This window comes from Agelaius phoeniceus, chromosome 2 (assembly GCF_051311805.1).
Source record: "Agelaius phoeniceus isolate bAgePho1 chromosome 2, bAgePho1.hap1, whole genome shotgun sequence".
Taxonomy (NCBI): domain Eukaryota; kingdom Metazoa; phylum Chordata; class Aves; order Passeriformes; family Icteridae; genus Agelaius; species Agelaius phoeniceus.
In genome coordinates this window covers 70,919,117-70,946,587 of record NC_135266.1, presented here as the reverse complement: position 1 = coordinate 70,946,587, position 27,471 = coordinate 70,919,117, and the positions used below count along the sequence as shown (strand labels likewise).

The following is a 27,471-nucleotide window of genomic DNA, read 5'->3' as shown; positions in this document are numbered from 1 at the left end:
AAGATATTCCATCTCCCCTGAAAATTTAGGTTTTACCCTCTGTATCTCTCCCTTGGCATGAGAGAAGGACTCTCATGGACACCCACTTAGCATCTGACAGCCCCACTTCCAGGCTGTTGATAGGGGAAGACTCACTGCAGCTAGTAAATTCCTATTTACAGTCAATTCACTGCCATTTATGGCTTTGGAAACTGTAACTGACACCTGCCCAAACAGCAGGAATTTCCAAAGCTTCATTGGAACTCAAGCTCCCTATTCTGTCAAACAAGTAGAGCCCTTAGCATAAAAATAAATGAGGCAGCATTCAATCAGTGTCTGCAATTACTTGTTGAAAAGGAAACATCTTGGAAAGCTCTTGGGTTGTTTTCTTGGCCAGCCACTATGCTTACACTCCAAGAGCGGAAAAAGGCACATTTCTCAAAAGGGACTTTATTTTCTGAAGTGCAAACTAATTTTATTCCAAGGGTAACTACTGTATTTAAGCTACTTCTATCAGCTTGATTTCAAAACAGTGAAATGAAGGCTTACAATTACATTTGGGCTGATCTTAGGCTGCCAGATCAAAAGCAAACATTTCTACTGAAGTAACTTTGAATTGATGATAATATATTTATTTCAGGTGGAAGGATTAAAAATAGAAGCTGGGTGACTGTTCTGTTTATGTAGCACTCAGTTACTTTAGTGTCGTATAAACAACCCCTTCCCCTAATATAAAAACTAAAACTTCAAAATTAATAGAACTTGATTTTTTTCTATTGTCTGTGGTTAATTACTCAAAACCAAAACAAAAATACACAATCAAAACAAACTTACATTTTGTTCATTTTTTTCTTTAAATGCTTATAGCATCTTGCTTAAATCCTTCCATTAAAGCCTAACACTGAGTCTTTTATACATACTGAAAGATGCTGGTCAACTGCCTCAGCTTTTGGAAGGCAACATTAAAATAACAGTTTAGATGAAATCCACAAATTGCTTCTTACATAGGACGAGTTACGCTAACTTGCTAGCCAGAAATAACCTTGAGCTCCTTTGGAATGCATGAGTAAAGTTGAAATAAAGACCAAGTCCCACAACATTTAAAAACAGAAAAATAAACTTGTATTTTAAATGTTGACAACAGATGCCAGAGAGGAAAGATAATTCCAAGGACTGGTCCGACAAACAACATAAAGCATGACAGCCAAAAGTGCTAGAACAACAGGCTCTGCTCTGAATATTAATTTGCTTTCCAACTGATAATTGCAAAGCTAACATTGACACAACATAGTCTGACAAGGAAAATCTTCCATCTCATTTTAACAACAATTCTGCAAGGAGTGAACAGAAAGCAAGCAGACAGAATATGTAATTAGGTTCCATACTTGAAGTATTTGGTCTCCAGCAAGAAGTCTTCCATCTCTGGCAATGATCCCATCTCGATAAACCTCTTGAATGACAATGTTGATCAAAGGTGTTTCATTGCCACCCACTATGCTAATTCCTAATTCAATATAAGGATTGGACCGATGAATTTCAATAGTAGTGATCTCTCCTTCAGGCAAGGTAGGTGGCTGTTGATTTGCTGCCAATTATTTTTAAAAAGAAAGACAATTAATATCTTTTCTACTTCATTCACTTCCAATAAAACAAATCATCAAAATATAATGTACACAGGCCACAAAGCAGCAGTTTAACAAAAAAACTAAACCAGTGCAAATGGATCAGTTCCACTACTTGTTGAAACCCCTAGCTTGTTAGAAAGCAGCTGGTTACTTAGTAGCATCCATGCTTCCCGAAATGGAGTCATTTGGATTGGAATAGGATACTCTCAACCCTTTGGATCCCATCCTTTAAAATCAACTTCATGTCCTTCATTGGGTCACCTGGGGATTTGCATTTGGTGATAATGATAAAAATGTGTCACTATAGGGCACAAAAGAACACAAGTGCACACCGCTGCTCTCCAGGTGAAGAAAAAAGGGAAGTTTATTTTCTGATTCCAACATTTATAGTTTTCCAAAAGTGACAGTGGATTGGAGGGTGACAGTGCCACCTCTCCAATGACACTGGACAAACCAACAGCCCATCAAATTTCTCCTCCTCCATAAAAGAATGCAAAACAGTGAGTTATTTACAGAAAGTGTGTGAGAAAGTTTGTTACAAGAATGTCAACATCAGAAGGGTTAGAAAATCTTAAAAAAGCAGGGTGACAATAAAAACGTATTTTAAGGGTTAGTCCATAATAACCTCCTTGTCTTGCAATTGCATGAGGAGCTGCTATTGAGTTACTGGGTCAACTGAAGGAGCCCATTTCTGAAGCAAACATGGAGACAACTAAAGAGGAAAAAGGAGAATGCTAAAGGATGGCAAATATAGAGGAGAAGAAAGGGGACAGGACCACCTTTCTCTGTGGTAAGGCTCAGCACTTCCTCTACAAAATCCCAGATGCTAAAGGTGTTACTGCTCATTCAGTGCAGACAAATGCAGGAGCAACTCAGCTGCCTTTTTGCTTGAGCATAACAGCACTGTGTGTGGGAGAAGGCTGCTGATCCAGTTGGGGGAAAAAACAAATCTCATCTTAGAAAATAACTTTTGTAATTTTACAGAAACTACACTCCTTCCATCTCACTTGTGAGGCCAGAACGAATAAACTACTACACCCTGACACAATAAATGATGATACAGCACCACGGTAGCTGGCACACACTCGGAGATATTTCTTTCCTTCCTGTGACTTTATCCCAGTTGTAAACTTGCACATAATCAAAATACACTAATATTTCTCCAGAAATTGCAAAAGAAAAGAGTCAAAGATGAAGATGCACATTCACAGTTGGTAAGAGACAAGCTCTGACACCACAAATGTTTCCACATCTGATAAAAAGAGCCTTGAGAAGGTAAGTGATAACATACTGTCTGCTGCTGTGTTCTCCTCAAAAGGCGGATTGTCGATGCCGGGCTCGTCTGTCCAGGCGGGCAGGGCGGGCGAGGTAAAGCTTGGCTCAGCTGGCACTATTCCCTGATCAGCGTCTGGAGATAAACTGCTGGGCTGCTCCGGCCCTCCCACACCACTCTCACCCTCTGCTTCTGCTTGCACCTTGCTCGTTTTCCTTCTCTCCAGAGCAAGTCTCCGATGAGAAGCCCCAGGACACCTGTAAAGACAACACTGATATCATGCTTCAAGCCTGCAGCCCTGTTTGTAGCACAAAATGCCCAAGTATTTCATTAGGTTAAATCAGTCATCTCCAAAGCCATAGCTTTAAATGCAGCATTAAAAAAATATTAAACACACTGAATTTTAATGCCAAAATATGTTTTAGTGGACAAAACCCCAATACTGCTTTCTTCACAAAACTTCTACTAGGTAGTTTTTTGGCCATGAACTCAATGTGCTGTAACACCTTCTGAATGTGGCCTTATTTTGTTATCACAAAATGGTTTGTGTTGGAAAGGGCCTTAAAGATCATCTAGTTCCAAGCCCTCTGCCATGGACAAGGACAACTTCCACTAAAAGGTGGATTCTGTACATTTTAGTTTCTGGACAATAACTTGCTGGAAAGATGGTCAAAAAAATCTACATAAGAGAAGCCCTGTTCCAAGACATAACTGGAGACCTACTGAAACCATCTTCTTTCCCCTTAGTAAGCCAAAAGAAGTAAGCATCATATTTTCCTGGGCTTATTCAAAGGAGGAAAGAGATGAAAATTTTCCCTAAATTGCAATCTAAGTGCTATAATACCGAAATAAAATTCTGCTTCTCTAGGAGCCTGTATGAGAGGTTTAGCAAAAGTAACAGCTCTGTTCATCACTTGTCTCTTGGGCCAATAGAAGGTGTTCTCATCTCCATCCTGTCTCCTGTTTTTTCTTTCTGACTTCTGACATAGGAGGTGCGATTTTTGTTTCCCTTATGCAACAGTATTTGATGCTTTTCACTACAGTTTTTTAAGTTTCCATTACTGTTAATGCAGTATTTTTTTTTTGCTTATGTTTAAAAGCCTACAATAGTTCATTGCAAAAAAAGGGCTGCAATGTTGCAAAATTATGGAAAGCCTTCATTTATTGAATCATCTTGCATTTATGTGCACATAATTAGACGTGGACCAATCTTACATCTGCCTCTGTGACAGTTTTGCCAGTGTCTGATAAATCACGTCTTATAGTATTTGATATCCTTAAAGTTCCTGCTTCTGAAGCTGCTGATCACCCAAAAATGCTCATACTGTAGCAGTGTCAGAAAAAAAGGAACCACATTCTTAGAAGGATTCAGCATTTGGGAACTCTGCAGGTTGTTATAACAAAAGAAGAAATTATTCTTGCAAGAGAAGAAATAACAGAGTAAAAGACAGCAGAAGCCTAATGACATTCTAACTTATTAAAGAAGAATGTTTTGAGAATCACAATTCTGTTCTGACATTCTGTAAAAGTAATTTGGTAATTATATGGTTAGATTGCTTCAGCATGGATTTTTAAGTTTTTAAGTTTTGATAAAGCTTTTGTGACCCCCAGCCATGTTATACATACATAACATTAGATATATATATATATATATGAAAAAAATATATTTTTTTAAGTGATATACATAGAATGATAGAGTGGTAGTGGTTGGAAGGGATCTTAGAGATCATCTAGTTTAAACCCCATGCCATGGGCAGGGAACACCTTCTACTAGACCAGGTTGCTCAGGGCCCCATCCTGCCTGGCCTTGAACACTTTTAGTGATGGGGCATCCACAGCTTTTTCAGGAAATTTCTTCCAGTGCCTCACCACCTTTATGGTACAGAATTTTATCCTATTATTTAACCTAGATCTACCCATTTTCTGTTTAAAGCTATTTCCCTTAACCTATCACTACATGCCCTTACAAAAAAAAAAATCCCTCTCCAGCTCTCATATCCCTTTTAGATACTGAAAGGTATCTAAAGGCTATAAGGCCTCCCCCAGAGGAGTTCTCCATGTGTCCTCCCTTGTCTCATGTCCCCCTTTGTGTTCTCTGTGTTTAGAAGAGTAGAAAAAGGTAACCCAAATATGCTCTGAAATATGCACAAAAACATACATTAGAGACAGTTCATATTATGACATGATGCATTTCAGAAATAATTCCTTGGGGCTTTTCCCAAAGCAACTGCTGGTCATTTTCTTCTTCAAAGTTAAGAAAGTGTAAGCACGAAAGATGAAAATTTTTTGAAAGGTTTTGCTTTGTGAAAACATTTCTCTTATTTTAATGATGGAACACAACCCTATTTCTTGTCTTTGCCCAGATAGTATTTACTACAGAAAACCACTGGTATAGTGGGACAGATCAGCCAATATATCTGTTTGGTGGCCAGAGACACACAATTACATGTGAAAATCGGCAGAAGTTTCTATCATTTATCATTTTGCAATGCAAACCTCAAAACAACGGTCCCAAGAGATCAAGAAAAGGAAAGATGCTATCACTTCCCTCAGTATTTCTAATACACTTTAACTTGATGGATTAGCCTCATGGTCCCTCAAATCTTAATGCTGGCAATAGGGGAAAAAAAAAGGAACAATCTCCAACATCACTCACTTCTGCATCAACACAGCAAAGGGTAAATGCTCTTGCAGAGAAAACCTTTTGTCTGCTGGGAGCTCTAAAAGACATGCTCTCCCACAGTGATTCTCCAGAATTTAGGACAAAACCACCCCAAGCTGTGTGTCCTTGCTGTCCCTGAACTGCTGTGCTATAGAAGTGGTGATTTCTCAGCAAAGAGGTAAATGAACAGCTGAAAACCAACACTGTCACAGAACCATGCTCCAATCCCTCTGAGCCTGACAGCAGAGTCCAGCCTTACTGGACTACTTCTGTGAGCCAGACACTTCCTTAGGTATCTCCTACAAACCACTGCGCTGTTGCTGACTCTGACTCAGCCATCTCACGAGGCCAGAGGAGCCCAAAGGACCTGCATGAGGTGGCAAAGCACACCTTAAGAGTTTGGGGCTTTTTTAAGCTGTGTCAAACCAGGACAGCACAAAACTCATCCCTGGAAGTGTCCTATTTCTGTCAAAGCCTCCTAAACCACAGCCAGGTCCTCCTCCACCCTCCCTCACACAGCACATTCTCCCATCATTACCTGGCAGCTGATGAAAGTCATCACACAAAATACAAATAGATTTGAGGTTTATTTTGGCCAATGATGTTTAATTATCATTTCAAAAGCTAGTACCAAGAAATCTAAACAGCACACCTACTCAGTTCAGTGGAATCCCTTTTGTGCAGCACTGTTATGAGGCAAAAAAGGGCAAAACCCCACAGATTTCCCCCAAATTAACCAGTAATTGTTAATTACTGAACTGTGAATTTCAGTCTAGTACAGTGCAACTGCATTGCCAGGAAAGTAGCAGTCTAGTGGAGACATTAATTCATGGGATGCCAGCTCCTAGGTCATGCCACCTACCAAACAGCATAGCCTTGTATTGGTACTCAAGCACATCTATATGGAGATTTTTTCTTTCCACTTGCAACATAAGATTTTTGTTGGCAGTAAGAATGTATTACTCCCAAACAGCAAAACCATACAGCAGTTAAGTGCCAGTACATCTCCAGAGGTGCACAATTTCACTAACACCAAATATGTGGGATAAAGAGCATTTTGGACTAAACCTTGTAACACGTTATGGACAAAGATGAGCATCTCGTGATCGAAACAAACTTTAAAGATAGGATTCCTTTACTCATAAAAACAATCTCATAAAACAAATTGCATAAATAAGGGCTGAATTCAAACTTAGAGAAATGGTATGTCATACCTACCTATAAAGCCAGAACATCTTGCCTAGGAGCAAAAACAAAGGGAGGACTGTTTTAAGAATTTTTAGAAATTCTTTAATTTCTTTCATGAATCAAGATGCTCAAGAGTAAGATTCAAACTCCAACTACTCTGTGATAGTACAACTACCCAGCTGAAGCAACACAGTGATATTACTTAATGGGAAGACTGAAGGGCAGTTATTCTAGCGATGTGAAATCAGCTTCTGCTTATATTCAGCTTCTTCCTCTACCTTCTTCAGTACCAGCTTCTGCTCAGTTCTGGATGGTGACAAAGTATAGCTTTTACCTTCAATTTTTCTTAATTCATATCAGAGAGAGAAGAAAAATGGATCTTTTTGTTTGGTGGGTTTTTGTTGTTTTTTTTACAGCCAAGTCTGCTGGATTTCTCATTTAAAAGCTGACTTCTTGGAACACTAGCAGCAATCCCTCTCTGCTGATAAAAAGAGCTTTCATACAAAATTAAGATGTAGTTTACAGGGTATTTCTGCAAAATAACAGTAGGAGCTTGAAAAACACATTTGCTCACTGACTACTGAAAAGAAAGAATTCATTGTAACCTACGCGATCAGCTTCTGCCCAGTTTAATGGTTTGATAAAAGCAAACACACTAAATAACCTCAAACCAGCTGCACTAAATCATTTCCCAAGCAGGAGCTGTATTTAAGCAAAGAAGCAATCCAAGTGCCTTTGCTATTGCTCATAAAACTTTGCCAGCAAAGTGACCTTAAGCAGTAATTTTGGTAAGATTTACAGCTGCAATTCGAAGTAAAACCCGGTGTGGCTTTGGAAAGTCAAGTGTCTGGGTCTTAGTTTCTCTTTTGACAGGAAAAAAAAAAAAGAAAGGAAAAAAAAATAAAGTGGGGAAAGTGAGGCACCAGGAGTTATCTAGGTTTGGGAATCAGAGAAGGCTAAGCCAAAATAAGAGTGGTTTTGTTGCATAATTCTCTCTCCCACCCAACAATGTGAGAAGCTTACAAGGAGTCAAGCGGCTTCAGAACAACCAGAGAGAGATTGTTTACCTTTCCAGCAATGGCTAGAGTCCATATGGCATGTGAAAGACTATGAATTTGTTGCCTATCCACTTATTCAAAAGAGGGTTAAATCCCATAGATTCTCTTCACTTCTGGTGCTCTGAAGTGCCAGGCAGGGACAGTGCCTGCAGCTAACATGGGGGAGGGTGGGAAGAACAGGGCTCACCAGCACTGTCATAAACACCAAAATAACTGGGATTGCCACGATTTTGAATGATGAAGCTCTGTATATTTACAACTTGTCTTCCCATGGATTTTGTTACTCTAAATCCATATATTAAGCATGCTGAGCGACACCCAGTGAATAGCTCAATTGTTTCTTCAATTTCAAAAAAATGCAATCCTATATAAAGGTCAAACTTAATTTGACATAAAATTATCTGCAATGTTACCCAGTTGGAAAAATGTCTTCATCCAAATTGGTAACTTAAGCTACCATAGGGAAATACTGGAGGCAACAGATAAAGCCCAACTAAAAAGCAATAAATACAATACTCAACCCTCTCATTATAATACAATAGACTTCTTTCACCTCTGAATAACCCAAAAGAATTAACTCAATTAAAATCATACACAGAAAATCTCATTAACTTTTTGTCAGATTTTCTTCTCATAAATGTACCTTTGATATTTAGAAATCACAGAAACACAGCATTAACTAGGTTGGAAGAAACTTTTGAGACCATGGAGTCTAAACCATGACAAAACATCACCATGTCAACTAGACCATGGCATTGAGTGCCACATCCAGTCTTTCCTTAAACAACTCCAAGGAATGAAACTGACACTTACTCTACCAAACACTAGCAAATTTTCTATACCAAGTGACTGAAAAACATGACTCATATGGTTCTTCCCTTTAAATCCTATTACATGCACTGTTTAACTTTAAAAACCAAGTTTGCAAGGGAATGTAATGAAACTCAAGAGTTTGAGAAATCAAGAATATTTTCTTTGTGCAATGAGGTATCCTGGAGTGCAATTAGTGACTGTGAAGTAATCAGGTTTGTGTCTGATGCCTCTCATCTCCTTGTGGGAGCATCTTACAGTAATTCTCCTTACACTCTGAGGCACCTGGTGGATACAACGACATTTTCTTCCAGCTTTTATGCTCAAATGAAGCTAATAAAAAACCACTGGAAAACCCAAGAGTGAAGGTTTTTAGACAGTGAAAATTAACCAACCATACTGCTTTCTTCAGAAACACAAACCATCTCATGTAAAGGCTTTTTGAGACTGGTTTATATTAATCAAAGCCAACAATTAAAACAATACTGAATTTTGTATTTCTTTCCTAAATGTAATGATCAGTAGTAGAAGTTTACTGGATTCACTGATCCATATAGAATTAAATTCAAACTATGCAGTTGCTGCCATCATTTATGCCAGCAATGGTAATTTATAGGTGGTTCAGATGTTTGCAAATAAACTTAATTGAAAACTGTAAATCACCATATATTCAAAATGTGTATCAGCCAAGATAACCAAGACAACAGAAGGAATTGAAAATGAGCAGCCTTCTGCAACTGAAAGCTTTTTCCAGCCGACAAACAGAAAAAGCTTGTGACTCAGCTCACTTGAATTCCATAATAACCTTGTGCATGAAGTAAATGGATATTTTTTGTATACTTTGAAAGTACATACATAGTGTTCTATGTACAAATAAATTGCATGACCCCATTCTAAACAGGTATAATATCACTCAAAACTACGTCAGCTAAGGAAAAAGGACTGAAGAGGTGAGGGATATGACAGTGGGAAAGCAGAAGATGAATCAGATACTTAGCAGTAGTCTTGATAGCATTTTGCCTTTTATTAAAATTGAATCAGTTAAACTTTGCCTTTTATTAAAACAGAATCATAAAACATTTAGGCCTCCTCAACACCCTCAAGTCATCGTATAGATCAGAAACTACTTGCCACAAGCAAACAAGCAAGTGCTTAAACTAACATGGAAGCTATGTGGAGAATTTAAAAAAAAAGATAAAAACCTAGAGAGAAAGGCTCCTAATTAGCCCCTGTACCTTCCTGACATGGACACCATACTACCACAACCAAACACAGCCAGGCAGCTCCATGCTCACCACAGTCCACAGGGCTGCGGCATGTTCTGCATGTCCTCCCAGCCTCTGAATCCCCAGAAGCCTTCAGGATGTGTGGAAAAAGGAAGAGGGCACACTGGAAATATGAGTGTGAACAAATAGTTGCCAAGGCAGGTGGTCTCTGTCCTTTTCCCCTTCTTGGCAGAGCACTTGCCTGCAGGCACACCTGCACCACACACATGCTCCCAATCTCCTCTGCAACACCACTCTCCATGCAAAGATGGTCTGCAAGAGTCTCCAAAGGTACAAAGACCAAGACTTGGAAACACGCCCATGGAGCAGGTCCATGCACCTCTCAAATGAACCTGTCTGGGTGGTCACCAGTGTCCCTGGACTGGACTGAGGGCAGGCAGAGAAGGTCTGTAAGTCCTGAGAGATACCATGTCCATCTGCCTACCTCAAAGCAGAATCAATTCTGATGTAACTGTTCCTGATGAAAGTTTGTTTAACGTTTTCATAAACACTTCTAAAAATGAGGACTGGACAACTGCTCCCTAACCACGCCATGCCGGTGCCTGACCATTATAAAGCTTTTTCCCCTAAAATCTGAACTCGATCTTCTTTGTTCCTACTGCAGACAGTTTGCACATTTCTAATTTTCCCACTCCCTCAGCCTTTTTCCCCCTACTGTAATCAACCGCCACAGTATTTTATTTTTTTGAGAAATAATTTTCTTCAGACCTCTAATGATCCACATCATTGTCCCCATGGCTGCCACCAAGCAGTCTTCACTATTTTCTGGTGTGATGCACAAAAAAGGGGTAATCCAGTGCATTGCCTGTGCACAGCTACAGACTGACCATTTTCTAGGGTCTTCTGCTGTGAATTTAAAAGCCACCACCAACTCTCTCCCACTCTTCCTGCCCACAATCTCTACTGCTACACAAACTGACCACAAACAAGCATGTAGGGAAAATGCAACACAAGCACCTGCAGCGCTCACCTGTTTTTAAGATGTGCCGCCAGGTCACATCGCTGCATCACTTCCTGACACACAGAAGAGAAGGGGCACAAAACAGAAAGCTTGTCTAACAGTTTATGAACAAGGATGCTGGATTTCTTGCAGAGTTTAAAATGGAGTCTTTTTCGATCCAGTGGGCAGAAATCCTTCTCCTGCAGAAAGTTCCTTAGGCACTTGTAGCAGAAAGTGTGTCCACAGGGAGTGTCCAACGGCTGCAACAAGGGCTGAAGGCAAATGTGGCAGACCAAGTCATCATCCACTTCGTTCTGGTAGTTGTAGAGATGGTTCTCCCTTGTCCAGTGCTGCTGGCCACACTCAAAGCACAGAGGGTTCAAAGAGGCATTCTGCTCCACTGCAGCCATGTCGTCACCTGCAGTCCCCATTTTACAGCTAAGAAGGCTGACGGATCCTTCTCCTCTTCCTTCTCATAGGATGGGGATGCTCATGTAAAGCTCACAGAGCAGCAACTTCTTCCAGGGTTACTTATATATGCTCTTTAGTCATTTTCTGCAACAAACAAAGAAATAGAAATTATTCATTTTGCAGGAAATATGGAAGTTCTCTTCAAAACATTAGACTTCTGGATTTACCAAAATACAACACCAAGATAGATGAGGGGAATATTCCTGTTTTCTGTAAGTTTGTCAAAGAAAAGAACAACGAAAAATCTACAAATACGAATCCTTTTATAACACAAACATTTTATGGCTTCATAAGAGCTGGTGCAGTGCAGTGTCTTCACCTGCAAGATGACCATTTTGTGACAGCAAGGACACCACATAATGCATTGTTACACTAGAAGCGTGCAATTAGCATTTGGCACAAAAATACCCTATTGTGAAACGATGGTTATATGATCAAATAATTGTGTTCTTTAGTATGAGATAACATTTTTAATCTGGTCCTACTCTGTTTTCTGGATTTTGACTATACAGATTATTAGGTTATTAGTAATGTTCTAAATACACAGCACTGAAAATAACAGCAAACAGCTTAGCCCAGTTCATTCCATTAGTAATATTGCAAATATTGCAAACCTTATTTCTAGGTTTCCTCTGCAGATTGCTACACAGTAAGAAGGACAGATTCTATCCAGTATGCCCCATCTGATTTAGTACAGAGGCCAGTAATAAAAATATGGAATAAACTAATCATATGAAACTACTGGTTTCAAACAACTTACTTGTTTTGCTTTTTACCTAATAAAGTTATAACACACTCAGTGTAGCAAGAAAAGACTCTAGGTCTGTCACCACAGGATTTATTTTCTAAACTTTTCATGTTATTAAACTTTGCCCCTCTTAAAATAGCTGCTTGGGCAGGAAGTTGTGCAGCCATCAGTCTGCAATTTCAAACACTAAATCCTTATCCCTCCCAACCTTATTTACCCTTTTCTCCCTTACAGAATCACACTGCTTGATGCACATAGCATGATGATTTAGAAAATAAAACAGATTTTCTCACAGTCTTAAGGCACCTCCATATTTGTTAGTTTTGCTAAATGTTCTTACTTGTGGGAGGATAAAAAAAATCAAATTAGAACAATGCTTACTTTGTACCTAAATTCTTTAGTGCAATTCAGCAAGCAACGCTCACGACAGAGACTGTTTTGTAGCAAAGTAGTAGAAAAGATAGAGAAAAATCAAAACTAGCAGTCTAGGTATCAGCCCATCATCTGTATTTCTGACTGCTGAAATATACTTCTAACCATATTCTAAAGTTCATGTCGAACACACGCATTTCCTCATGTCTTACTTTTTACGAGATTCCCCATTTTGATTTTTGCTCCTTAACCTCACACAGCCAAGCACAAGACTTAGAGCACATTTTACAAGGATTATTATATCCTTTGACGTAAAAAGGATTAAATAGTAATTTGTAATCCAGGCTTCTATTCTGCCATGGAAATTGATGCTCATCGTTGCCCTGTCTTGTAGTAGATAATGTGCACCTTCTGGAAAGGATTTCACATGGGAAGAGCATAGCAGCTCTTTGTTGCTGGAGACTAAGAATGCAAAATGAGACCCCAAAAGAGATTAGTCAAAAAACAGTCGTAAATATATTATGTAAGAGCTCAAAGATTGGAGAGCAGATAAGGAGAGCAGCGCACGGGGCCCTCGTGCTCAAACCAGAGCGCTCTCTCGCTGCATTCGTGCTGCTGGATTAACGCAGAAGGGATGAGGCCCATCTAATGGCTGGTCTTTATGTAATGCAAAATAAACCAGATAAATGTTCTAGAAAAACACAGCACTGAATTGTGACTTTACCAAATTATTTTGTCAGTCAAGGCAGGGGAAGAATACATAGCACGAGTTGTATTGAACTTGGGGGTACCTGCAACACCAACAGGTCCTGCAGAGCAAAGTGACACACAGAACAGGCAGCAAACACCACTGTACGTGTGCTGCCCAAACTGTAGACCTGTACCTACTACTGACTACAACCAGGACTCTTCCTCCTTCTCCAACCAACCAAAAACCCAAGAAAGAACCAAGTCCTGATATGCAGAATTACAAAATATTCTGAGTTGGAAGGGATCCATCAGGATCATCAAGTTCAACTCCAGGCCCTGCACAGGACACCCCAAGAGTCACACCATGTGCCTGAGAGCATTTGCCCAAAGCCTTCTTGAACTCTGTAAGCCTTGGTGCTGTGATCATTTCCCTGAGGATACCATTGTAGTGCTCAACCATCCTCTGGGTGAGAAACCTTTTCCTGATATCCAACCTAAACATCCCCTGCCTCCGCTTCATGCTGTTTCCTTGAGTCCTGTCACTGGTCATGAGGACTGTGGATATTGGTACTTGCCCCTCCACTTCCCACTATGAGCATGTTGAAGACCATCACTGAGGCTATAGAAAAACCCAACATCATTCTGTGCACTACTGTAATTGAGATCCAGTCAGGAATCCTAAGTGTGACCATCCCAAATTGACCTCCTTGAAGGCTTCTAGAATTTCTATCCCTTGAAGTCCATGTAACTCACATGGCAGTCTGTGACAGAGCATGAGTCAGTGCCATACAGTAAATATACCCATGAGATAGTTTGACATCTATAACTGGCTATGGTCAAAGAAATCTGCACCTCTCTTTCAGGAGGTTGTAATTAATCCTTTTTTGTGTTAAAAATTTTAACAAGTTCCTTTAGATTTTGAATAAAATGTAAAACCAGAGAAGAGTAACCAGGCATTCACTGCCACGTAAAAAATTACAATCACAAGCCTTCTCTCTTAGGAAAGGTATACCCAGAGACAGGCTCTGTTTACTGTAATCACAAGAGCTTGACACAGGCAGTCACTCTATTGCCACCACTGCAGGAGGTGAGCAGACACACCTGTTCCTATGGCTCACCCATCCCAGGGTCTGAATGCTGCTGGTGCAGAGACAAACCCGGGGCTGTGCTTTGCTGCAGAGGGCCAGAGACAGCCTCTTCCTGGTGGCAGCTGACATTGCCTCAGTGCTGCCACTGCCCTGGTAACTTAAATCATCAATAAATGCCATATAAACTATGCCCACCACCTCTTCTGCAGCTAATGTGACCACCCTTCCACACCTCTCTGCCAGCAGAGCTGTGGAAGAAAGAGATAGTGCATTACAGAATGAAGATTCAGAAGAAATCATGCCATCACAATGAAAACCCTAAACCAACAAAAATAAATACCTAAAAATAAAGACACCAGAACCACCTGAAAAAAAAAAAAAAAGAAATTTAAAAAAATCAAGATTTCTTTACTTTCACACTGCTGTGCTGTACTTGGGGCAAGCCCATTCCATGACTGAGGAAACAATCACCACAATTTTTATTGATCATAATTATGATCTCAAGACATTTTACCATCTGTTCCCAGTGCAAAATGTCAGTTTATTTACAAAGTTCACAAACACAGAGTTTGTGGTCTGAGCAACAGCTGGGATGACAGGTCAGTTCTAAATTTCCCTGATGTAAAGTACTATATCCCTGAAATCCACAATACCAGAGCACTGCCATTTATAATACCCTACTTCAACCCTCTTTCTGCATCCCTTATATTATTTTCTCTGTCTCCTATCACAGCAGATCACCAGCTCCACAGGATGATAACAGCCCAGGAAAGCTGCAAACAGGAAAAATAACCAGAATTATAAAAAATATGAAGTGGGTAAAAGAGCCAGCCAGGCCTGTTATTCAAGTCATATAATTCACTAGAAAATAATTTTCCCAGGACTTCATTAAAACAGTCAAATAGTGCAGGTGGTGCCCTGCTTTCAGTTTTAAATTACAATCCACTTGGGAACTGGGCAAGACTGGACACCAAACTGCAAATTTTATGTGCAAATTTTTATTTTAGTTTTTTTAGTGGAGTCGGCACAAAAGTGATTTTAGACTGAAAAAGACTGCCTTATCCTTAGGTCTCCTCTAGTTCTGATTTATTGATGCAATGAACATTCTCTGGAGAAGCTCAACACATTTTTACAAAAGCATTAGATGTCAGGCTTTATACCTACATCAGATTTCGTAATATTTATTCCTTCTGTCTGAATGGGTGCTATTATAAAAAAAAAGAAAACCACAAGCAAACTGGAACTGTAGCAGTAAGTTAACCTTTTAACTGTAGTTGTCTTTACGTGAGTCACAAATAGTTAACACTAGTTCCAGTTTGAAGTTAATGGTAACATGTATTTTGCAATTAATGCTCTCAGATTTAAGCAATCTATTTCTAAATTATCTTATTAAAATCCTAGAGATTTGCAGCCCATTAACTGACTCTTCAAATTTTACCAAAAACCCAAGTATACCCCAGAAGTAAGCAACTATGCAAAATATCCATCTTAACAATTAATATCTTTTAAAATCAACTTTAATACATCCCATTTTTTTATTTTGTTTACTACTGTCTATGCAATTTTCTCAAGCAAAAGCAAATGTCAAAAGAACACCCCTGAGATGAATGACACCCCTGTTCCTTTGGAGGACTCTATGGTCTCTGTATCCCAAAATGGCTGGGATGCAAATCTCAGTTCTGCACCTAAGAACTCTCTAACCAGGGGGATGCATTTGCACTGAGATCTATCTAACCACTGAATCAATGATTAATTTCTTCTGTGTAATTTAAACCAGCTGCAAGTGAAAAACTGTCCACCTGTATTTTCCCTTTGATTAAAGGCCACTGGGCATTAGTTGCTTCTTCTCTTCATCTCAGAGGAGATGAGATCCCAAAATTTTGCTACCAGCTGGCATCATAGGAACACCTCAGTATATAACCCTTCATTATTCCTCTCCAGTGTGGCAAGGGAGCATATGGAAAAAATTGTAACAGCTATTCAGAAGATTTGATGAGGCCCTAAATTCAGGCAGTCCTGGCCTGGCCGATTTGACCTTGAGGGGTAATATGTAACACACGCTAATCAATAACTCTGAACAACAGCACAGTCATCCATCTTGGATTTCACGAAAGGTTGGCTTAATTTTAAAATGTCACAGGATTTCCACAATCTGTTCTCTATGGACAATAGTCCCTGATTGCCTAAGCTAGCTAAGAAGGGTCTCATAATTTTCAAATTCCCCTGCTTTATTCAAATGCCATGGCTGTGAACAGGATCTCTGAGCAGTCAGGAGTGTTTGACATAAGCCCCAGGAAAGAAAAACTAGACAGTGGTTAAACCCATTGCTTAAAACCACATCATAACATTAATTAAACATTAGTTCTTAGTTCCCACTGCAGTATTCTTCACAGGAATTACAGCATCAGGCTGATGACTTGTAACTGTTCTCAAAGCAGACCCTAGCTTAAGTGAAAGTATAAAAGACAGAAGAAATTAATAAAAAAACATAACGAGAATAAATAGCTAGCAAACATCACCATAGGGGAAATTGTTATTTCCCATCTCCCAATAAGCATGACCTAGCTCATTAGATACAATCTCTGCTTTAATATTAAAGCCATATAGCAAACAAGTGAAGCAGTACTAGCAACATGTATTGACTTTACAATATCCACATAAATTATACTGATATCCAAAGGCTGCACTGCCTTCAAACACCAAACCCTGATTCAATCCCTGTCCAAGTTTATGAGGCAATAATCCTGTTAGACTCCTCCTCTTTTGGAAATGCAAACAAATTAAAGTTTTGACAAAACATGGTACCTGGCAGCTCCGAGTCAAAAATCTACAAGAGATGGACAGGGCACAGCAATTTCTGCTATCGCTGCAGCCCCACATGCCAATTGCCCAACACACCTATTTTTTGTGCTGATGAGCAACCTCTTCCATGTTTTCAAGTTGTTCAGCAGAATGACTGGAATTTTTATAGTCAAACTAAATAATATTGCACCTGAATGGTGACTTTGTTCCACTAAACCACAACCAGGCAACGCTGGGCTTGCAGTAAAACCATCTCTCCAGAGATTATTTTTTGCCTCTGTGTTAGTCTTTTTGTTCCATCAAAGGAATGCCCTCCCAGACAAGGAGTCATCCTTATACCAGGTCTGATGTGGCACCATCACTGCAAAGGCAACAGGTCGCAGGTGATGATTGTCCTTCCCTGCCCCAGGGGTGAGGGTTTTTATATGCAATTCCTCAAAAAAAAAGTGCACACGCACTCCCTTGCTGGGTATTTTCACAGTCCAGCATTTTTCAAGGATGCGACATGAAACCCTGCTTAAATCTGACAAATAAGGAGCATTTAGGAAAATTAACAGGACCGCAAGTTGTGTTTTGTATTTGTGGAGTGCTGCGTTTCCGTGGCAACTGGGGGCTACAGGCTTTAATTACCATCACAGCGTTCAGGGTCCCTGCTGCACAGGGGGGTGAGACGCTGCCAGGCAGGGGCACCACTGAAGCACCGCCTGCCCTCCCCTCTCTGCCCCACAGCCGCCTGCAGAGGTCCAGGGGATCTGAGCTACCAAAGGGATGTCTGGAATGGGGAAACCGAGGGGCAGCTCAAGACTGACCGTCCTTAGGAAAGATGACGGATGACACCCATCTCCCAAAACCACCACCAAAAAGCCAGGGCTGCTCGACATCAGGGGATGACAGGATGAAAGAGGGACTCGGTGCCCAGAGATAAAACAAGTGGGCAAAAGGTTTTGCTCGAACAGGCAAAAATCCTGCTGCAGCCATCTTCTATGGCACAAATGGAACGGCTTCTATTTTGGGACCAGGAGATTAAAATAGCTTTACTTTCGTCAAATTGGTCTCAAATGAGACAGGAAAGATAAAGACTGTGACTCTATGGAGGTTCCTACAATGAAATACCCATTCTTTACAGAAAATACAGAGCTATATCCAATAAATCATCTCAGCATAAAAGAAAAGGAGACAAGTATGAATCTCTAACAAAGACACAGCTACACATCTACAGACTAAATTTTGCATAGTCCTACTGAACAAGAGCAACGCAGAAAAAGGAGGAAATATGACACACAAGCCAAGCTAGATCAGAGCCACCCAGGTTTGGATGGCTAGTCAGATGTCCTGGTCGGCAGAGAGCACAAACCCCATCAAAGAACTTGAACTTGCACCGTCTCTTCAGCAGGCACTGCTACCCACCCTATAAAAGTGTTGCTCAAGTATTTGCCTTTCCCTGCCATCATGTTTCGTAAGACAAAAGGTAGGAGCTCCCTTTACAATTTGCAAGATCTACTTTCTGTACGTACACTAAATGTTCTGTTAAGTGGAAAGTGAAGTGCCTGTTTTTGGGGGCTAACCCCACTTTGTGTCAGAAAATCACCCCATGCTAGGAACAACACAGGACAAGCACCTGGGGAGTTTAAGATGCTCCCAGGACTCTCAACAACAGAGCAGGTTTTAGGCCTAAGTGTATTAAAAAAACCTAGAAGAAACTTACAAGTACCTAAACTTGTTTCTGGATTTTTTCAGCAGTGAAAAAGTAAATAGAAAGAAACATAATTAAATAGAAGTGAAAAAACACAGACTTACCTGCCAGGAGACCCGAAGACAAATTTCCTTCCTAGCACAAAAAGAATAAGGAAAGCAATATTTAATTACTGCTGCTGTAACAGGTGGGCTTTTATATTCAGTGGAAGTGAAAAAAGTACCCCAACGGTCAAAAAGACAAGGAGACAATTAGTGAGGCTTTCTTCTCACTGATGGAGCAGAGGAGAAGAGCAAGAAAGAGTAAAACATTTGCTTATCCGCCATGGATATTTTCTGCCGTGCAATCTGTCCACCAGCCCTTGCCATATGTGCCACCCTTTCTGCTGGGAGAGATGAAGGCAGCAGAAAGCTGTCCATCAAGATGCTAAACCTTCTGGAAAGCCCTCCCCTATGCACTTTGCCCTGAAACAGGGACTTTTGTGGATGAACAGAATACACTTAACTAGATTAAACGTAGCTCATTCCTGGATATGTACAGAGAGAATTTGATTTGATTAATTCAAATTTTAAGGAGCAGTAGCGATTCAAAGGAAATAAAGGAATCCAAGACCTGTGTTCCATTTTCCCGCACTTCTTTATAACCAGCCCCATCCCTACGGGTGTGCATGGAGGAAATTCAGGGAGACAGCACTGGGATTAATAATGAAATGGCTTTGATGACAGAGAGAAGCTGGAGGTGGAGGGGTGGAAAGGATAAAAGAACTTTCTGAATAGTTAAATTGTAGGACTTAACTATTTTCAGAGAGAAACACCATCCCATCTCTTCCTTCAGGCATATGCCACCTTGCGTAACTGGTTACAGCTGGTTTCCCCCATCAATCACAACTTGAGTGATGGGGAAAGCTATTTTCAAAGGTAAACTATGCTGTTACTAAGCAGTTTTTTAGCTTAGACATAGGGTGAAAAAAATGAAGCTACCTCCTAAGCTAACAAAAACCTCCGATCTCTTTGAAACCAAGCATTTCTAAGATCTGCGCAAGAAAGAGCCAAGAGGACACGGTTTAGAGACAGCTCAGATAAATGATAAGCTACACAATGTCCTCCTCCTGCAGGAAAGGAGGCAGAGTCCTCTGCAGGAGTGAGTGACCATGGCCTGCAAGGAACCCATGACAACCCATGGCCAGAGAAAGAAACTTAAAAGTACAGCAGAAAGAGCCCAGATAATGGTCTAGACTTGGTCTGGAGCTTTCAGCCTCAATTTTCAGCCTCAACCTGCCAAACCCCAGCAGCTAAGGAACATCACTTGGTGAGCTAAGGCAACCCCTTAAACCGGTCTGCCCTGCCTAGAGACTGCTTATTTTCTACCTAATGAAATAAAACAAGTATCATCACATCAGAACTCTCAAAGGAAAGAGGAAAATAAGAGCCTTCTTGAGCCCATAGTCAGAGTATTTAACTCAGGCTACCTACACACAGGCCTAACTACAACTTGCCCATGAGCAGGGGTATTGCCCGCAGAGCGACCGACTCACCACCACAACTGCCCCACTTGGTCTGCAGCCCAGCACAACCAGGATCAGGGAAAGCTGGACTGGCACTGGCCACCCCGTGGCAAGCAGGTGACTCATTCACTGCCCTGGCTGAGCAGTCTCTATTGGCGCCTGGGAATTATGTTAGGATGCCATGCACTAGCCGACACTTGAATTAACTGCACAATAAAGACAATTTGATTCTTAACACTTCAGGATGATGGCTGTGCCTCTCCCTATTGAGTCTGCTGAAGACATTTCACTTTGCTGCTGTACATAACTTGATTTCCAGTTAATTTCCAGGAGAAACTTTCTTTCTGATACGTGTAAAAAGATTCTTTTCAGAGCCAGCTGCCTGACCCAGCTTTGGGGACATAAAAAAGGCAGAACATGACTTGTGCAAAATATCCTCATATTATTTTGTAGGATGCTTTTCATAAATTAAAACCTTTACACTGAGACCTTCCAATTAGGCTACCTGTTATACTGCAACAGATGTACTCTGTGTAGATACTGAAAATAAATGGCTCCACACATCAGCAAAATTTACATAATAAGAACATGTTAGATCTAGAAGTTGTAGTCTTAATATATACAAATATTATCTTAAATAAAGCCCATTTAAATACTTTGTATGTAAACCGGTCTTTACATACAGAGCAGACTACTGCTTGATCTGAGGCCTCCAGACAGGATTCAGAAAAGGAAGTGGACATTGAGTTGACTATGTAAAATCCAGTCTGGTTATACATATTTGACAGACACAAGTAATACGGAAGCAAAGACTGCATTTGTTTTTAGTCCTGCTGTAGGAATCATATATTCTCCACTTCAGCCCTTGTAATTACACAGCCACCAAGAAAGAGTAGAGACAACAGTTATTGAATGAAAAAAACAGATATTTTTTCTAAAAACACTTCTCTACTCCTTAACCATGTTTGCCAGCTTTTTGTTTCATATTCCCTATTAGCTTGGCTGACTGCATGTTATATATATATATACCCACACATAAAAAAATAGAATTTCACTAGCTATTACATAGGAAAGCTTCTATGGTGCATCTCTCTACCTGCCTGAGGTGCAAAGTTTGGCTGATTTAGCTCGTTCTCTGACTCCTGTGAGTGCCCTCAGAAAGAAACTACCTCAGTGGTAACACTATTGAAAAACGGTTCTTTAAGATTCAAGTGAGAAATCTTAGCCAAGCTGCATAGCAGTGCACACACAGCAGGCCAGCAGGCCCTGCCATGTACTCACACAAGTGACAGGGGCTAACTGTTAAACAGCAATCTCCTAACTCCCCTCTGCAGAATGAATAATGTGGAAGAGGGAAAGCTGAGCTGCTGTAACAGCATTTCTGTCCGTTGTCCTCAGTAGTCTTGCTCTCTTTAAGAAAAGGTAATATTCCTAAAGAAAGGCAAAAAATTAAAATCATTATCTTCTAAGTGAGTAGCAAAAATTAAAACTAAAGAAAAAAAAATGACACTAAAATCAGGTAATTGGCAGCATCTGTGTAAAGCATCAAACTGATAGCGATATGCAGAGATTATACAGAAGAGATACATTAATAGAACTATAAATCAAGAAATAAACTAGAATAAAATTGCTCAATAAAAGAGAGTTAAGTCCTCACAGAAGGCTACAAGCAAAAAGGGGCAAAGCTCAGAAGTCTGCTAGGGTGGGGAGGCATCAGGACTCCAACTGCTACGCTCATCTGGCAAACAAACCCCAAGTTGTTAAAAAAAACAAAGACATGAAATTATGAAAGAAAAATGCATTTCACTTCTTAAGATAGTTAACAATGAATTTGTACAATACATACAGGACATTTACTCACATCAGCAAGGAATTCCAAGTCACCACGTTTTGGGAAGACAGTGGTAAAGGAGCGGTGTGCTGAAGAGTTCAGATTCCTAACTTCAGGCACCACTTTTCTGTACCCACAGTCAAAATGGATGCAGCAACAGAGACTGACAAAAACATGCTACATCGGGAAGGAGCCAACCTTCTCCTCCTCCTCCCTGTCCAATCTCTTCTCAGCAGGCTGAAATTTTGCATCTGTGGGGGATGATACAATTTTTGCTTCCTCATTTATTCTATGTATTCAACCCTTAAGAGCTAGCTTTTAAAATACCAGTCTTGCTTTGAAGGATATTACTTCATTAGCAGTGCTTTTGGAAAAAGGTCTTTAAAAGGCAGACGACTCACCCTCTGGAGTATCCATCTTCTTTGCACTCCCTAACCACAATGCTCATTTTCCCAAACCAAGCACTTCTCAACAAGTTAGGCTAGGTTCACAGACATAAAAAATTCAAACCACCTTTTATTTCCATACTTTTTTTTAAACTCCCAACTCATACTAAACACTTTCACATGTTTTATGCCAGATACTTACATGAAACATTTTTTAAAACTTTTTTAAAACTTTATAACTTTTTTTTTCATTGCTACATTGTCCAAAAGCTAGAAACCACCCCAGACAACACTCCTGCTCCACTGGGAGCTGTGCAACCGATCCCAAAGTATTAGGGTGTCTCCAAGATAAGGATGCACATTCCCATGGGACATATTTCGTTTCCTCAAAAAGGGAGAAGTGCTTGCACAAAGACTGTAGGATGCCAGAAATGCAACACAAGGACCAGAGGGGCTGTAGACACCTGCCTACTCTTCGTACAGAGGCAGGAGCAGTAGCTGCTGTGGTCATAAGGCCAGGATATCTTCACACAACAGACCTAGCATGCAACTGGTTATTTGGAAATAGCAGACTTCCAAGCTTTTTTGCTCCTATCAGCAGCAACAAAGATTCAATGAGTTACTCAGAAGTTCACCTGCAAACTTCCTGTTTGTAAAATCCAGAGCTTTTAAGAAGTAACTCAAACTTACCATCAAGCTCAGAGTGGTGCAGTGACTCAGAGGAACAGGGTCTAGTGTAAAGCAAACAATAGCTTGCTCCACAGTTACCAGTTTCCACCCAGACACAGACATTTGGGTCAGAAACCCAACTTTTCACACATCAGTGAAGAACTGTTTAACACTGCAGTAAGAGAACAGCCTTGATTTCCACTGATTTTCAGAGTGAAAAAGCTAGTAATTTCAATTTAATGAACCAAGAGGAGGCCAAACGCAGTAATTAAAAGCCTTTACCCTGTCCTTTCTGTGTGCAATGTGAAAAGCAGAAGTCCAGGCAAGAACATGATGAGAGTTTCATTCACAGGAGACAACTTGGTTTAAGAGCAGGAGACTCAACTACAAGCAGCACTGCCTTTTAATATCAGCCATATGGGATAAGAACACAGAAACAATAGATAATATCCCAGGCAACATGACACTGTAAATAAAAGATATAGGGATGACAGAGTTGTGAAAAGGCCATGCTAGCTGAAGAATTTTAAGATGGAAAAGATAAAACTGCTCATGGAACCAAGAAGTTACACTGGAAAGCTACTCAATAATATACCATACTTTGGCTGAAAGGAGTAATTTGCATACATTCTCCTTCGTAAACTTCAGGACTAGAAATGTATGAACTCAGATTTAGTGCTTGTCCACACAGACCAGTTTAACTGAATATTAAGTTTCAATAAAGTTAAATTGTGAACTGATACTTTGCTGTTAAAGCATGTTCTGTTGCTTTAGCTTTAGCCAAACCTTATTACTAAATGGAATCTAAACCAGAAAGGGTTTACAAAGACTCTCTTGTTTCCACTGAGTACATGAAAATAAATCACTGCAGCTTTCCTATATATAATAAAAGGTGTGGTTTTTTCTAGATGAGAGATTTGGAGAACAGCACATCTACTGAGGGTCTGGCTGGCTGGTGACCCCTGTTTTCCACTGGCCTCCTGATGCCCTTCAAACTTTCAAATGCAACCAAGGGGGTGCTTTGGCTTAGAGATTCCTAGTTAGTGGAAAACTGGGGGCCAAAGTGTGCAATGAAGTTGCTATAAAACCTTATCCCAAATAACTAGGTTTAACGTTGATACACAGTATGCTTGGGGTAAGAAAAATCACCAACAAAATGACTGAACCTCTCCAACAATTTCCCATCTTCAATTAAAAAAAACAATGCTTGACAGCCAGACCTGACACCCTAATTGCTCCCCCCTTTTTTCTCTTCCCTTCCTTCCCCTCCTCAAATCCTAGAAAAACAGCAAAATGGGAGTTATTCTTTCAGACAAACATTTCCACTTGAAAACATTAAGTGAAGTTTTTTCAAAATTCGTATACATCAACAAACCCTGAAGGCAAACAGATTTAGTGAAAATAGAAGGAGCAAATGCCTGAATGATCTTCACTTTCTCATTCTGTTTTTCAGAAGCATGTCATCACTTCCTAATTTTTAAAAAAGTCTTAATCAAAGGACTTGTGTTACTTAAAGTTTGCATGTTCTGCACGCTGCCTAGCAAAATGAGCAACCTTTTTTTTGCAAGGTGGTTAATAAAGGCTACCTGGAAGTTTAGAGGGTTTCTAGAATGCCCAGTGGAAAACCTTATGGATAACTGTACAACTATTACTACATAGGTATCCTAGGAGACCAAAGAGCTTTTACATTTAAGAGCTTATTTCCCAGCCACCCTCTCAATACACATCTCATGCAATTATAAATAATACAAATAGCCATGAGAAAGGAGGACATTGGTTTAATTTCAAGCAGAAGGTACACAGACCTCTGCTTGTATCTGCATAAATGTTTCATTTTATTTCACTTCTTCTCACATTCTGACTACAAAGATACTCTTTATCTTTGTATTATCTCACATAATGCATGAAATGTGTTTTTAAAATTGAATTTTACTGTGCATAGCTAAATTTTTTTTAATCTTTACAAATTCACATACATACAAATCACCAGAAAGAGCCTTTGTATTTAGTCAAGTGAAATCTAGATTCCTGACCGCAGCATTTTGCAAAGCACCAGCCTGTTAAAAAAAAACAAAACAAAAAACAAAAAACAGAGAACCACATAATTTAGGAAAAAGCCTAGGAAAAAGAAATTAAAAAAAATAAAGAAAAAGCACAAACCAGCTAATTTAAAAGAGACTCACTTTCTACTTCATGTATGAATAGCCTATGCATTTGAAACAAGCCGAATCAAAAGCATCCCCCTCATTTCTTGTTTGTAATTCCCATCACAGGGTCTAACCTGCAGTTAAGGACTTGGCACCTAGCCTCTGAAGAGGAGCATCCTTAAAATGCCGAGCAGAGCCCCAGAAACACCCCGGTACAATTCCTTGGCAGCCGGAACCCAGGATCTGTTACAAAACCTGCAACACAGAGCACAACAGCCCCTTCCCTTCAGAATCACCTTTTCAGTCTACATTTCTTAGCCTTCCATCCCAGCAGAGGCAACACAGAACACCTGCCAACAGGAAAAGAAGAATATACTGTTCATCTCTTGGAGGAGGGGATATCACATGGTAACAGGGAACTCCAAAGAAAAAGGCTGTCGGCATGCTGGTATACACAAATTAATTCACCAATGGGTAATTAAAACAGGACCAGTTCCTCCTAAAGCCACTAAGCAGCTCTCAGGGTTTGATTTCCTTAAAGCAGTAAATTAATCACCTAACCTCACACGAATATGAGTGAAGCCCTAACAGCCGTGGCTCAGCAAATATTAACCGGAGCAGGAGCCAGTGTAGAAGTTCTGCAGAAACTCTCTTACACCGTGTCCTTTTCAAAACCTAAACTTAACATTAAAATTAACTGCAGGCTAAAATGTCGCCAGCCATTTCTTGTGCATGCATAATGAAACCTTGCTACTCCCCGTAGCACCTCACAGTTTTGTAAGCACACCCCACAGAACACAGGGATGACCTGTGCAGGAATCCTTACAGTAACTCTGCGTGTACAGCGGCTTTACAACACAGATGGGACATTTCGAGTCCCTGTCGTTCTCTATGCTATAAATATTATGTAAAGCAACAAAATGTTTGCAAGAAAAACAACCAAGTGGATTACGTAACATCCTTCTTCTTTCTTCCACTCTTCTATTTCAGAAAATTTTGCTTTTTTAAAGAAAAAATTTAAAGTGGAATACTGAGACTGTTTTCAAAACTGCACATACTTTCTGACAAAGTCTCAATTTCCATATATAATTCAGTATCTCAATACTAGAGGTGTACTCAACACAGAAAGTCCATTTTACACCCTGAAATCACTTTACTCTTGTTGATTAAAAAAGGAGGGGAAATATTATTATGGTTTTCTTTCAAAGTAACTAAGTTTCTGGCTTTTTGAATACTATAAAATCATGCTTATTTGCAGAGCCACAAACTACAACTATCTTCCAGAGCAGCTTTTATAAAGTCTAGTAACTCCACTTACAAATTGAATACTTTAGTATTATTTTTCCCTTATACCAGACAAATTACACACAGGAGAGCCAACGACCGGCTAAATGTGATAACCACCATTATCCCTCAAGACTGTCCTCTTCCTTCACTTAGTTCCATGAAGTGGATGAAAAAACCCTCCAAATCTACAAACACCATGATAAATGAGCAGTAGAAAAGCATTCTCCAGCAGCACAGGGTTCAGTTCGAGGTCTCAGGGAATACTTCAGAAGACTTCAGGGTGGCCTTTATAATATCCTCCACTTGAGAAAATATCACTGCAAAGTAAATCATCCCTATGAAAAAGCAACAAATCTGTTTTTCCTGCCTCTTCTTGGCTTGGTGTGGCTTTAAACAAACAGGCTTGGATAAACAGCATAATGAAGAGGACTGATGTCCTGTTCTGCTTCATGGAAGAGCTGCATGGCCTAGATGAGACATCACCCCTGGTGAGACCATCAGACCAGTTAAATAAATTGTCCAGTCAGAAATGAGGCCCATTCTGCTCCTTCCCACGAGATAAAACCTGTGATGGTATTTCAAAGACATAGCACTAAGAAAACTTTTGACCTCTGCTAGAGACATTTCCAACAGCCTTAAAATGACAATGTCAATGATAGTTATGCTAGGCTAGCGGTATTTTCTTTGGGTTTTTACACCTACTTGTAATGCTCCATTTCAGCTGAAGAACCAACACAAACCAATCCCAGCTACTGTGTTCCTCTGTGAGCACACCAGCACTACACCTACATGGGCTTCCTTCAGCACATGTGTCATTGATTGAAGTCATAGCTGGAAATGGCATTTGCTAAGACAGCACGATTTTTCTCGCGCAGATCTCAGCTGTATGGAACAGCATGGTGAAACACCACACAGCAAAGGAAGGGGGTGTAAGCACAGCCTTTACCCTGCCACACAACAGC

General features: G+C 40.1%; 1 protein-coding gene across 5 annotated transcripts in view; it reads right to left on the bottom strand.

Annotated features, from left to right (window-relative positions):
* Nucleotides 1-27,471, bottom strand: part of LNX2 (ligand of numb-protein X 2) — a 59,739-nt gene that overhangs the window by 15,625 nt on the left and 16,643 nt on the right. The window contains exons 1-5 of one of the 5 annotated variants that reach the window (XM_054627738.2): nucleotides 22,051-22,207; nucleotides 18,790-18,820; nucleotides 10,852-11,376; nucleotides 2,896-3,134; nucleotides 1,365-1,564 (exon numbers count right to left, since the gene is read on the bottom strand). In XM_054627738.2, coding sequence (XP_054483713.2) covers nucleotides 1,365-1,564; nucleotides 2,896-3,134; nucleotides 10,852-11,252 — 840 coding nt within the window. In that variant the 5' untranslated portion in view covers nucleotides 11,253-11,376; nucleotides 18,790-18,820; nucleotides 22,051-22,207. Of the gene's footprint in view, nucleotides 1-1,364; nucleotides 1,565-2,895; nucleotides 3,135-10,851; nucleotides 11,377-18,789; nucleotides 18,821-22,050; nucleotides 22,208-25,356; nucleotides 25,478-25,518; nucleotides 25,639-27,471 lie in introns of those variants that run through there. The other 4 variants (XM_077173840.1, XM_077173841.1, XM_077173839.1 and 1 more) reach the window with 4 other exon arrangements.